Source organism: Nematolebias whitei, chromosome 11 (assembly GCF_014905685.2).
Source record: "Nematolebias whitei isolate Nwh7 chromosome 11, NemWhi1, whole genome shotgun sequence".
Classification (NCBI taxonomy): Eukaryota; Metazoa; Chordata; class Actinopteri; order Cyprinodontiformes; family Rivulidae; genus Nematolebias; species Nematolebias whitei.
Window position 1 is genome coordinate 25,733,048 of NC_056508.1, and position 14,041 is coordinate 25,747,088.

Sequence of the window (14,041 nt, forward strand, 5' to 3'; positions counted from 1 at the left end):
TAAAATGTAATTACACAAGCATTTCTGTTACCTACACGTTAATACAAATACTCTTATGGGAAGTGGCAGTGCAGAGGTTAGTGAAGGTGAAAGGGAAAGGTGAAGCACCCACACCTGCCTCCACCCTCATTTGCCCCACTCTGGGCTCTTGAGCAAGGCCCTTAACCCCCACCATCTGCTCCCCTGGGAACCCTAGATAGCAGCTCTCTGCTCCACACAGAGGGCTGTGGTAGCTCGGTGGTCTGTGGTTGCCTCAGGATGGGCGTCCAGCATAAATCAATTGCCAAGTCTTCATGTGAGTTAGTTCACTGTGGCGACCGCTGAGGAATGGCGCAGCCGAAAGAAGAAGAAAAAAAACTTTAATACGAATACCCTTATTGCAGTGTTTACTCTCCCTGTTGAGGTGATGCTACCACTTACAGCCAGAGCTGACACGACTCTCTGAGCGAAGCTGCCGTGCTGAACGCTGCGCTCATTATTTCTCTCTGATTTCCACTCTCAGATCAGAGAGTCTGGTCATCAAACCCTGGCGGAGGCTAAGTGAGGAGGGAAAGGATACTTCTGTTTTCTTATTGGCTGTTTTGACAGCAGACAGCCTCTAAGTAGGTCAGGAAACATGAGAGGATTTACTCATCACTCATGGGAGTCACTCTAAGACACTGCTACTTCAGCCCACACGATGATGCGAGAGGATCCATATCTGCTCAGAATCCCTTTAACCTTGGTCTAGTCTGAGGTTAAACTAATGAGGGTAATTAGTTAGTCGTCCACATGGCTTTCATCTCTCATGCTGCAACGTCTTTGTTCTAGCTCGTCATCTGCTGCAGCGCTGTATGGATGTAAAATCAGATCTGAGCGGGATGCAGGTTTTTCTTACGTCATTGGGAATAAGAAGCTCCTGGGATGTCTGAGAAGTTGGGTCCATCCCTGATGAGAGAAAATACATGCAGCGAGTGAATCAGAATTGACACATCACAGATTTTGAATCAGAATTCAGCTTCTTTATTTAGCAAAGCTGTTCAAACCCTCGCTGACATGCTGGGAAAACCCTTTCAGCAGAACACTGCCAGATATAGTAAAGCAGTTCATTTCCATTTTAATGAGCTGATGTTTAACACGACGCTCATTCTTTTCTGGCTCCCAGGTCTCTGACTCTGCAGAACACATCATTGAACATAATAGTTTCTCTCTGACTGGCAGATATAATGGAGCAATGAAGCCGCGTCTCCTCCCCGCCAGCCAATAAAAGCTCCTTATCAGCGCAGCTAATAACAGCGATCCTTTACTTCCAGCACCTGTAGAGCAGGTTAAACAGCCAAGTTTTCTTACAGATAAAGAAAAGGAAAGGCAATTGTTGGAGCGACGGAGAACAATCAAGAAAATCACCGACTTGTATTACAGCGCACATACCGGGCATGATTGTCGAGGCAGGCTGGGCGATGGGACTCAGGCCTCGCTGCATCGACAGCTGGTGCAGTTTGGCCAGCTGTAAAACAAAAGAGGAAAAACTTGATTCAGCGAAACTCGAAACCATAAACTTCTCAGGCTCTATTGAGTTATAATCCTCCCACAAAAACTGCCATACCTCTGAGTGTGGAATGCCATATTGATTTTGCAAGGTGTAGGCCTGAGAAAATAAAGAGAAAAAGCGTCCTACATTAGGTAAATTATAGCAATAAAAATGCCACAGTCACAGGCAGTAAATCTGCAGCTTCCTAATGAAAGTGCTTCATCATCAATACACGGCAGGCTGTCTAATAACATTAAATTAAAATGATCAAAGCAACCGGTCACATTTTCAGCTGAAACATTAAAATAATGTGATGATTCCCGTTTTGCAGCAGTTTGGTTTTTATTTGTCCTGATGGAGAACAATCCCCTAATATTCCTCAGTGCGTTCAGCACAATAGAGGTCGATAGTATTTTGCTCGTGGTGCTCACAGCTTTAAAACAATGTCTCATAAATATTTCACTGGAACGGTTTCTCTGTTCCTCAGGACAACACGCCTCAGTGTGGACACAGTGTGGGAGACACCAACTATATGGAGTTGTTTTTGAAAACAGTTTGGAGTACAGATGAAAGCAGACGGGATGTTTGGAAATGCACGTTGTCTCACGGAGAACGGCTTCACATTCATCATCTCTGCTGCTCCACGTGGAAGAAAAGCATCAACCAACCAAAAAGAAAAAAGCTTCTGTCTGTTGACTGGGTCAGAATATGTGAAAACCCTGAACTGAAATATTAAAAAGTTGAATTTTCAAAAGTTGAATTGTAACAATTTGTATATCCAGTATGTATGGAACAGAACATTTAAAAAAATATATGAATTGTCATTTGTTTTTTTATTAATTTAGGTTCCCAAAATAAAACAGAAAAACAAACAAAGACTGATTTGTGCACCATTTTTGTAATTTCTTCACCCGAATAAACAAATGAGTGATGATATTTTGAAACATGAAGGTTTTTTTAGAGAATCCTAAATAAAACATAACATTTAAAAAAAGTTGCAACACATTTTTTCTCAGCAGTTTTTGTTTTGTTTGTTAACCGTATGAGAAAGTTTTACAGTGATGCACCTCAGGGTTCTGCAGTGAGAGAAGTCAGGTGTGAAGTGTAACCAGGAGAAATCTGGAGTGGTTCCAGCGTGAAGCACAAGTTGTTCACTGGAACGAGGAAAGCCTCGTTTGTCAACAGCAGCGAGGATGGTGACGTGAAAAAGATGTCAGAAAAAGACAAATGTTTGTGAAATGCTCAGAGTTGAGATTCAGACTTCTGGCACTGTGCAGACAAAACCACTCTGTTGTCATGTGAAATGATTTTTCAAGGCTCCACATTAACGAGCAGTGCACCACTGACCCCCCCGCGATGAGGGATTTGAACTGTGGCTGTTTATAGTTTTCAAGATGTGATTTTCTGGACTGGAATTGAACAGATTATCCAAGTCAACCTTGTTGTTGTTGCAAGATATTCAAGTGGGTAGAAGTTGCACTATGTAAAAGAACAGAGGTAGTTTTTTTTTTTTCTTGTCTGAGGCAGCACAGAGTGACGAATCCAGGCTGGCGAGTGGACAGAGCAATTTTATCCACCACCAGGTGCAATGGAGGAGCCAGTGGTGGTCACAGCCACCATAGTTTAATGTTTGGCCGCTGCACCGACCACCCAAATCACTTGAGAAAACACCTTTTGGCAAAACAAACATTAGAAAACATTGTTATATAGGATCTTCTTTTTATTCTTCTTTTGGCTTTTCCTCTTCTGGGGTCTCCACAGAGAGTCATCCTCCTCCATCTCTGTCCTCTGCATCCTCTGTCCTCACTCCAACTACCTCCATGTCCTCTCTAACTGCATCCATATATCTCCTCTTTATCTTTTTCCTGGCAGATGCATTTCGAACATCCTTCTACCAGTATACCCACTGTCCCTCCTCTGGACATGTCCAAACCATCTCAGTCTGGTCTCTCTAACTTTATCTCCCAGTTGTTCAACTTGTGCTGTACCTCTGATGATCTCATTCTTAATCTTATCCATCCTTGTCATTCCTAAGGAGAACCTGAACATCTTCATTTCTGCCACTTCCAGCTCTTTCTCCTGTCTTTTTGTCCATGTCTCTGTCTCCAGATCATACAACATAACTGGTCTCACCACTGCCTTGTAAACTTTTCCTTTGACCTTTGCTGACACCCTGTTGTCACAAATCAATCCTGAAACTTTTCTCCACCCACTCCGTCCTGCCTGGACTCTCTTCTTCACCTCTTTACCACACCCCATTTTCCTGGACAGTGGACCCCAAGTACTTGAAGTCCTGCACCTTTGTGACCTCTGCTCCTTGTAGCCTCACTGTTCCACCGGACTCCCTCTGTCGTTAGTACGGCTTGACTTTCATTCCTCTTCTTTCAAGTGCACACCGCCACCTCTCCAAGTTCTCTTCCACCTGTTCCCTGTTCTCACCACAGATCACAATGTCATCTGCATACATCATAATCCATGGGGATTCCTGCTTGACCTCATATGTTAGAACAGATTTTTAGGAACATACTGTCCAAGTATTGTTCTTATTTTAATAAATACCAAACTAAAGTTTTTCTCCCTAATTATCCCTGTATCACCTGCCACCATGAAAGTCAAGCGCTAATGGAATTGCATGTGTTTGAGTGCCTATGTGTTTGTTTATCTGTCTGTTAGCAAAATATCCCATGAACCACTGGATGGATTGTATTGAAACTCTCAGAAAACAATCACTGGAAGTCCATCTAAAACTGATTAACATCTGGGATCAACTCAAATCAAGATGGCCACCAACCTAGCAAACTAAAAAAAGCTATGAATCAGTCAAACTCACAGATACTGAGCTAAAACTTGATGTCTCTATTTGCAACATGTGCTTCGAGCACGAACAAGTGCAAAATAACCAGGTCAAGGGATGATCAAGGATTAATCTAAAAGTTTCTGTCACTTCTCAACAAAAGGTCTTTCTTTAAAACTCTGGCACAAAAGATGGCGGGCAATATGCGCATATTCAAGGAATGCCAGGCCTTTAATAAAAATGTGTTTTTGTTTACCTGTTGTCTATATTAGCAGGATGGACGACCAAGTTGCTGTTGTGCTAGATGTAGCCGCATCAAAGATGTAGGAAAGAGAAAATATCCACCTGTCTTGCTGTCTGTCTAAATAATTAAGGGTGGTGTGTTTGTATCTCCCCCCACTCTCCAAATCGTTACAGTTATGGCCCTACCAGACAGCACTTAGCTTAACTCAATTCTGCCTGACGCCAGCAGTCTGCCTTCTATTACCAGTCCATCCTGTACGCTTGTAAACTGGGGAGGAGAGCCCATCCTCCCTCTGCATCAGTGCATCTCAGGCTGCGTTTCTATAAAGAAGGAAGCCGGCGCTACAAATTCATAACGATAATCTTGAACCATTTCCCACACGAGCAAATCTGGAATGTGAAGTTTTTCTGCTTTATATGACACAGTGGGAGGTTGTAGTTCTTTCCACCACATTCTGAGTTGAAGATGAAAAAACAACAACAACAAAAAAACAGAAGCTGCTCTTGTTGTCAGGGGAGGAATTTTCCTGAAGCTGAAATGTTTGTGGTGCAGCGCTTGGCAGGACAAAAAAAGACCCAGCAGATCTGTGGTGGTGTGTGACGGCATCAGGTTTCAGCACTGCTTATAGCTCTTATGAAAAGCCAGAACAATAGCTGCAGCTTATGCTCAGCTGTTGGGTTTAATGCCTCATACCGCCTGCTGGACGGTGTTACTGTGCACATACCACACAACCCCTGCCCTCACTCACCACTAGGGTCAGCACGGCGCTCACACTTATTCTTGTGCTGCCCATTAAGAGGGTGTGTGCGTCAGGACCAGTCAGTGTTTGAAACAAGAGAACTCTTTCAGGTGATTTTATATTATTCACAGATCGATTGCTCTCTTACCTGCTGGAGGTCCAGGCCACCCTGGGTAATTGTGTACAGAGGATGGGGGGCGAATTCTGAGGCTTCAAAAATCTAAAAAAACAAAACAAAGCCACACAATGAAAATCTGTCACCGTGTTTGTGTGTTGAGCTGGTGTTTCTGCACGGAGGGTGCAGATGAGTGGGGGTATCTGTCTCACCAGTCGTCAGTGGTGGATTTTATGTAAAAAAAAACAAACAGAAACTTCCAGTTTTTACTTCTTTCCAGGCTATTTCTGCACATCACACTGTATTTGCTCAGCGCCGGCCTCTCCATTCTGCAGTTCTGACACTTCCACACACTTAACAGGCTTAAAGGCTGTGACTCATCCTCTGACCCTTTCCCACCCCTCGCTTCATTTCCCCAGAGATTTATCCTTCCTTATCGCTGCACGCCTTCATTACACTCTGCTCTCAGTGACCAGCATCGTGTCTCGAGTTTAATTTTATTGCCTATTATGAGGCATATCAAAAACACAAAGCCGTTCTATAAATTGGCTCCAGTCTGAAGCAGCACAAACTGTGTCAGAACTGCTGACAGCTATGCAGAGTATGTGGCTGCTGCTGCAGCCAGAGGAGACGGCAGGTCTCCAGTCCCACTTGCTAATCTCGTGACTCGCTCCATAGGAGGGTGGATGTCGGCCCCTGCTCAAACCACAGCGTCTGCAGCGCTCAAACTGACAAAATCCACCCAGTCCCACTCACTGACGACCTTCAATACAGGAGGCGGGAAAGAATTTGACGAAGAACAAGATATTTTGGGGAAAACTCACTGAAAACATTCAGCGCTGCTAATCCAGAGGGGAGTGGAGCCCCACGGGGTCATTTACAAACCTCTAGATCAGGGCTATTCAACTGGCGGCATGGGGGCCAAATCAGGCCAACGGATTAACTCAGTTGGGGCCACCAATGGGTTCATTTGAAATAAAACTAGATTTGAAACCATAAAACAAACTTACTTAATGACAATAACTGCAGGATGTCTGGCCCCGGAGCTCTTTGCTCTCAGTAACTGTGGCCCCCTGAGCATTTTAGTTGAATAGCCCTGCTTTAGATGCCCTCCAAAAATGTAAACACATTTTATGTTAATAACTACTGTAACTTCCGATACTGTCATTTATGCAGCATCAATCTATGATATGCTGTGCAGGAAGGGACTAATTTTAAAATAATGATATGAAAATGTAACATCAGATTTACTTATTTGGGCTTTTTACAGTTATCTAAACATAACCAAATTTTTAAAAAGTCTAACAAATAGGACTTAAATAGACGCTGCATGAAATGGAGAAAAGCATCTTTTTGAAAAGAGAAACAGGCTTATTGTTTTGATGCATCAAATCTATAATTACCCAGCAAACAACAAGGAATTGAAGGAGCAGCAAATACACAATGTGTTGTACCATGACTGAAAATTGTGCTTAAGTTTATTTCTGTCATTTAATTTAATTTAATTATCATAACACACTGAACTGAGTACTGTAGTTTGAAAGCCCTGACATGAGGATTTTAATACATGTTTTTATGAGCTATAGCTTCAATTGTCATTTAGTAAATTATATATAACTCCTGCAGCTTTAACTCTGTTCATTCTTTAAAAAAATGATGATCTTAGTATCAAACTCTGACAAAAGAAGGAGCGAGTCATATGCATTCCTTCAAGGAACGCTAAAGACTTTAAATTATTTTATATATTTATCTAGTGAGTCATTATGTTTGGTGTTTCTATTAATATTAGTAATTATTTGCTTTTTCATGTATTTTATTTTTATTTGTGCAAAATAAATACAATTATGGTAAGATTATTTTTTGTCTGTCTACCAGGCAACTATTTTTATCCAGAAGGAAATCGCTTTACAAATATTGGACATTCGATCATTCTACTGACTCCAGAGATATCATCCAATAACATACTTTTACTTGAGCATATATTTTCAAATTTTCATCATCATCATCATCTTTTATAATTCAACTTTCCTCTCATTCTGAGCCTTGTTATGAGTTTTCAGTTAAATAACTAAGAAAAACAATATTCTAAATGTTTAACACGATGAACTTCTAGTTAGCCACTTTGCAAAGAAAACATGTAAAGTTATCTCTAAATGTGGTGTGACAATAAGATCCCTGGACTCTGCATCCTCTGACTTGAGTTGGGTGAAGCGTGTCGTGATGAGGACACTGTGAGCGTGCGATCGTTTTGTGATGAACAACCACTCGACCATCAGATGACCCATCTAATCATCCTCCACAACCCTGCACAGCACAACAGCAACACAAATCAAATCATCTCTGAAAAGTCCAATAGTTGCCCAAGTTTTGATTGGTAATAATTTAGCTTTGTTTATTTTTGTGCATATTTGCAGTGACTTAGTTTCACCAATTCTATTGTCATTAATCTGTTTTATTTCAGAGTCAGCACAGTAAACCATCAGTAGAGTGAGTTTGCCTTAACGTCCAACAGATGTATTTAATTTACCTTAATTTAAGGCCGTAGCAGCCACCGTTCCAATGTTCATAATGAAAACCAAGTGAACTGTGTGGGTCAACTGTGTGGTAGAAATCTCTTGTTCTCACCTGGTTCCCTGCGATGAGGAGAGCAGCTGGGGAAGGGCTCGGTTGGTAAGGGATGGTGGCACCCTTAGGTGGAGACTAGGGTTAAAACAAGTCAAACAATCAGGTGTCACATAAACTTTGACCAGAAAACAAATCTTCTAAACATAAAAGCGCTCGGCATAGTAGCTGCAAAATGACCCGAGAGCCCTCTTTAACCTGCTTTTAAAATTTAGCATTAATTCAAATGGTCATTCAAAGTGGAGTTCAGTGAAAAGTATATGAACAGTTACTATCTTACCTGTTATAGATGGCTGTTAGAGAATTTTTGTCGAGGGCTATGTTTTTGTTGTGTTTTTATATTGTGGCTGAGAACACCTTCCTCTCCTGCCTTGAGCCAAAAGCAATCTCTTATCTCGACCTGGAGACTGACTCGCAGAGCCTCTGATGGACATGCACCATGTCAGCGTGTCTTTCTTTGTTGGGACTGCAGCTGGCTACAGGACGGGGGAAGAGCCACTGAACTCCACTGAACTGTTTAAAAGTCTGTAGATGACTCGATTCAAGGCTCATTCTGTGACATTGTTTTCATGCATATGCATTTATCTATGTCCTGAACGGGTCCTTGCAAGTAAAGTCAATTAAAAAAAAATCTTCACCTGCTGTGAGTTGTAGTTCTTTTGATTAAGCAACGTTAGTGAATGAATTTTTTTCTGACAATAGCTCTTAGAATGAGCTGAGTTCTGGAGACATTCATCAGGACCTGATTGACAAGCTAAAAGCTATTTTGAGCGAGGCCACAACCGAGGCGGACTGTTGCCGTCTAAAAACAACTATTTTCCAAAACTTTGCAGTGCTTCATGCAAACACTATTTTATGAACCTTTACACTGATGATCATTTCCCATTACACTGATATTTATATGGAATTACATGGTTATTTGTAAGCATATCATCAGCAGCTGCTAGCTTTAGCACTTCTGGTGCCAGCAGTGATGTCACGCTACCTCCGTCAAAATAAATGTTTAATGTAAAGTTAACAGCAATGTCAATGTTTATTAAAATATAATTCACATGAACCATCCATCCATCCATCCATTATCTTTACCCGCTTATTCCATTTTGGGTCACAGGGGTTGCTGGTGCCCATGTCCAGCAATTACTGTGCGAGGGGCGGGGTACACCCTGGACGGGTCACAAGTCCATCACAGGGCCACATAGAGACAAACGAGACAAACAACCATTCACTCTCTCACTCACACCTAGGGACAATTTAGAGTTACCAATCAGCCTAACATGCATGTTTTTGGTCTGTGGGAGGAAACCGGAGTACCCGGAGAAAACCCATGCATGCACAGAGAGAACATGCAAACTCCACCCAGAAAGGCCCCTGGACCGGGGTTTGAACCAAGGACCTGCTTGCTGAGAGGCAGCAGCTCTACCAGTTGCGCCACCGTGCTGCCCATTCACATGAACCCCTTTTAATTATTATTTTTTTATATTAGAGTTGTTTGGAAGCAGGCAATCTTTGGTCCTAAAACAAGCTAACTAGCTGTTAGCATCATCCAAATGATCCAAACTGAGGTCATTTATCCATTTACAACAGCATATTAATGGTTCATAACCTTGTCTACAAAACCTGATTTTAAATCTTCTGAAGTACCCCTTTTAGATACTAAATAAGAAAAAGAAAGTGAATATTCCACGTGGATAATATCTGCAGAGTCCTGCCCTCCATTTAAATAAAGCATCTACTGACAAGGAGACATTTGAAGATAAAATTCTTCCAACACCGGTAAGAGACGGAGATTATGAAGTGTACATGACTGTGTATATCTTATCAAGTCACTGCAGTGCTGGTGATACTGTTTTGGGTTTAACATCGCAGACAATTCTTTGTATAACTTTGCATAATTTAAATCTTGGAGCCGAAAGCAAGATGCTGCTGGTACAGAATCCTAATGAAACTCACAAGCCTTTGAAGAAATGCCCTGGAAATCTGGATCAAACCAGCAATTAGTCAGTTGGGTCCAGCTGCAGCGCGAACACACACTAAAAACAAACCCAAATGTGTGCACGTCCATTAATACATGCTTAGGGATGTTTTTCCCATCTCCTGCTCAGTTTTTTTCAAGAGAAACGTTGTCTAAAGTTGGACAGATTGTTCTGCTTTATGTTTATTCTTTTCTTGTGAGAAATTGATTGTCTTTTATAAAACTGACCCTTGACCTCTTAATAACGCAAGACCTTCCCAGGTTTTTGCACAGAGGACTCAGTTCTTCATATTTGCCACACAGTGTGAGTCACACAAAGACTCGAGCTGAATGCAGTGACCTCGCAGGAATCAACAACATGCAGCTTATGAGAAATACATGAACTATTTATGCAGCTGAATGAGCAACGGCACGGTGAGATTAAAAACGCGTGTCGGCAGCCATCATTTTCCTCTGCGCCGCCGCAGCGACAAAAGCTTTGACAAGGTGTGGGAGCACTGCACAAAGAGAGGAACAGTGTGCTTCCTACCTCCAGGATTACTGTGCAGATGAGCTTGACACACTGGATTACAGAGTCCTGATTCCCAGATATCGTCACCCCTCGCTCCGTAGAGTTGGGGAGCAAATCCCCGGCCACCTGTATCTGAGCTCCTGTGCTCTACAAACGACAAAGGTTTGAAAGAAAATTAGCTCGATTCAGGAGATGAGACCATCTGACATCACAGACATGACTTCTTCTTGGTTTCTGAGCAACGTTTGCTTCCACCTATTAAATATAAAAATAAAAAATATATTTTAATTCTTAAATGTCAGAGTTTCAGTTTGTGGCATTTCCTAAAATCATTTGGATTCTTTTGTGTTTTGCTCCTAAGGACATACGAATGACTCAAAACCTTCATAGCTTTCACTTGTTGATTTTAAAATCCATTAGTAATAAGTAACACAAAGCACAAATACATCCGTCTCATACCATGACAACGTAACACGTGCCCATTGGAAACTAGAAAAATCAAATCTCAAATCAAAGCAGCTGTGGGATTTGATCCAGACAATAAAACCAGTCCAACTATAGAAACAGCTGAGCAGAAGTTAAGCTTAAAATGAGAAAAATTAAGGTAAACAGGGATTTTCCCCAAATCAAATCACCACAGCTGATTTCAGCTGTATGTTAGGTGATCCGTTTCAATGAATTTAAATGTTTTGGTTTCAATATCTACAAAACATCTGCTTTCTGAACAGCTGTGTTTCATCAGTCAGGCACCTCAGACCCAAACAGGAGATCATTTTGTAAATTTACTGACCTGCTGCCAATAAATTAAATCAACCGTGAGATCAGGTGATACCTTCAGCCAGGTATGTTTTCAGTATTATTTCTGCAGATCAAAGTACTTAATTTTTTTAATATTTCAGACTGTGTTCATACTTTTAGAAACTAGGTCAGACATGTTTGCTGTCCAGATGAATCCAATCGGCACATTTCTAGCTTTGTGTAAACGAGCACTTCCTGTCAGGAAGCAGCTCTCTCTCAGAGACTACAACCTGAAAGCCTTTCTAAATTTAGATTTAATCTGACAGTTTTGAATTAGATTAACATCAAATAGAAAAATCTCCCAGTCAGCGAATATTCGTTATGTGATTTGTTTTAAAAATAGTTTTGCATCCTGACCTTTTCTCACCTGATCTCACGGACCAATCAGCACACCTGCTCTTGATCTGATTGTTACTTTCTCTCAGTATTTATGTCCCTTTGCTTATTTAAGTTAGCCGTCCATGTCTATATCAGAGTTCGAGGTGTGAGTCTTTACCAGCCTCATCTCGTTTTCCGTTTTGGTTTCTGTTGTTGCTTTATCTTCCTTTGCAAGAACTTTGTCTGCTTTGATGAAATGTTTATAATTTATTTAGTTATCTGCCCCCCCACAACAAAACTGAATGTAATGACTAAAAATAAAACTGTTTAATTCATATAGCGCCTTAAAATGAACATAATACAAATTATGCAGTGCAACACAAATCTGAGTTTTCATGCATTACTCTTATCATCCAGCTGCAGCATCTTCTTCCATCTTCTACAGGTTTGCATTGTTTTAGCCATGAAATAGCCTTCGTGTTAAGTTTCTGTTCTGGATGCTCACCTCTCTGATCTCCTTTATCTTTGCGCCTCCTTTCCCAATAAGCGAGCCGCACTGGCTGGCAGGGATGACGAGCCGCAGAGTGACTGGAGGCTTGGAGCTGATGGTGCCGTTGGCCACCAGCACCGTCAAGTCCTGGAGGAAGATGCGAGAAAAGAAAGAAGCATTCATCAAAGGACTGTACATCACACGCTGCCTTGAAGGCCAAGGTTTTATACATTTAAAATTTGTGCAATCTGTTAGCACTTGTCATATGCTGGTGGATGACTCTGAGCCACATCAGATGTTAGCTCAATATCAGAAAAACTGACTGATTTATAACCTTTTTTGTGTTTGCTAGGTTTAGTTAGCTTTGGCAGACATCTTAAATTGGACTGACTTTGAATATGAATCTGTCGTAGATGCACGTCCAATGATTATCTTCAGAGAGTCTCACTAAAATATGTCCTTGGTTGTTGAGGTGTGTTGCTAAAAGACAAATGAACACAGACACAGACACATGATCCTCTCATGGCTGAGGCGTTAATTAATGAAACAGAATGAGCAATAACTCATCAGCTACATAGAGTTTATAAACTAGGACTGGACATTATAGCAATTTGAGATTTATACTAATATAGACAAAGTTGTTTTATTTTCCAAACAGAATTCCATGCGTTCAAAAACCAGCAACCAGTAAAGTGATAATAAAATCTTAAGAATGTCACGATGAGCCAACAAGTCAGTCTTTTCAAAGGCATGATGAGTGAAGCAGCTAACAGTGCAGTATGCAGCTGCAGCAAACCAGTACTCATGAGAGAACTCTGCTGGGATCCATGCTGGATGTGTCAGGTGTTTCGTTGGCAGAGAGGCTGAGAGAGCGAGGAACAGCAAAGAGCAGCCGAGCATCTCATTAACCTCAGCCTGACGGTGTGTGCTCCTGAATGAAAAGTCCACTCCAGGTTGGACAGCAATGTAGTTCATGTTCTCCAGTCCAGTGGGAGCTGCCCCTTAAAAGACTGTTTAATCATTTATACAGATGGCTGGATTCTCTACATGAGGAGCCCTGCAGCTTGGGAGAAAAATTGTGTTTCGTGTTCTGTCTGTCTAATCACGTTCCCTCGTGTCCTTCCATCAGGTTGGACCTGGACACCCAGAGATCTTTTGAAAAGAGCTGAATTAGTGAACTTTTTAAAGTATATTATTTCAGTTCTCATCTATGAATGAATGTAAAGTTACACTATCAGAGTCATGCAAAGTAAAGACACAGCTAATTACACTTAAAAAAACATCTTGCTCCTGTAACTATAGGTTTACAAAGAAAAACAGTTGTTGTGCTGAAAAAGAAAATAAAATGTGCATTTTTTCATGTTCCAAGAGCAAAATCTTTAAAATGTAAATTGTGAGTTATTGTTACTATTTTTAATGGAGCTGTTTCAACATGTTTCAGTCTTAGCTCAGACTAGCACGCACAAGTGAGTCACTATTATTTTATTAAACCATGACAGTGGGTTTACTGAGGCTTTATCCCACCGTGGTGATGGCTTTAAAAAATGACAAACGCAAATTAAAGATACAAAACAACTCCAGCTCTCTGAGAATACCCCGCTAACCTCAGATCTAATGAATGCTAACAAACACACACCACAAAAAAAGTATACCACAAGTACTGTGAACGAGGAAACTTACACTTAGACCTGAAGCACTTCATGTGCAGCACAAGATTCACATTCACGCATTCAGGAAAACTCATCAAAGCTTGAAACTCTTAATGAAAATGAAAATCAAAGTCAGAGACAGAGATTTATTTGTCATTCACATTTCATGTGGTACATGTGGTGGAACAAAATTATGTACACATGGTCCCTGTTACATCCAACAATAAAATGTACTAACTAACTAACTAACTAACTAACTAACTAACTAACTAACTAACT

At 41.1% G+C, this 14,041-nt stretch overlaps 1 protein-coding gene across 1 annotated transcript in view; it reads right to left on the bottom strand.

The window, feature by feature from the left end:
• The window catches only part of LOC119417570 (poly(rC)-binding protein 4), a 55,948-nt gene that overhangs the window by 7,183 nt on the left and 34,724 nt on the right, over positions 1-14,041 (bottom strand). Inside the window, exons 6-12 of the mRNA XM_037684806.1 lie at positions 12,129-12,260; positions 10,526-10,654; positions 8,028-8,102; positions 5,436-5,507; positions 1,586-1,627; positions 1,387-1,486; positions 878-927 (exon numbers count right to left, since the gene is read on the bottom strand). Of these exons, the coding sequence (XP_037540734.1) occupies positions 878-927; positions 1,387-1,486; positions 1,586-1,627; positions 5,436-5,507; positions 8,028-8,102; positions 10,526-10,654; positions 12,129-12,260 (600 nt within the window). The remainder of the gene's footprint in view (positions 1-877; positions 928-1,386; positions 1,487-1,585; positions 1,628-5,435; positions 5,508-8,027; positions 8,103-10,525; positions 10,655-12,128; positions 12,261-14,041) is intronic.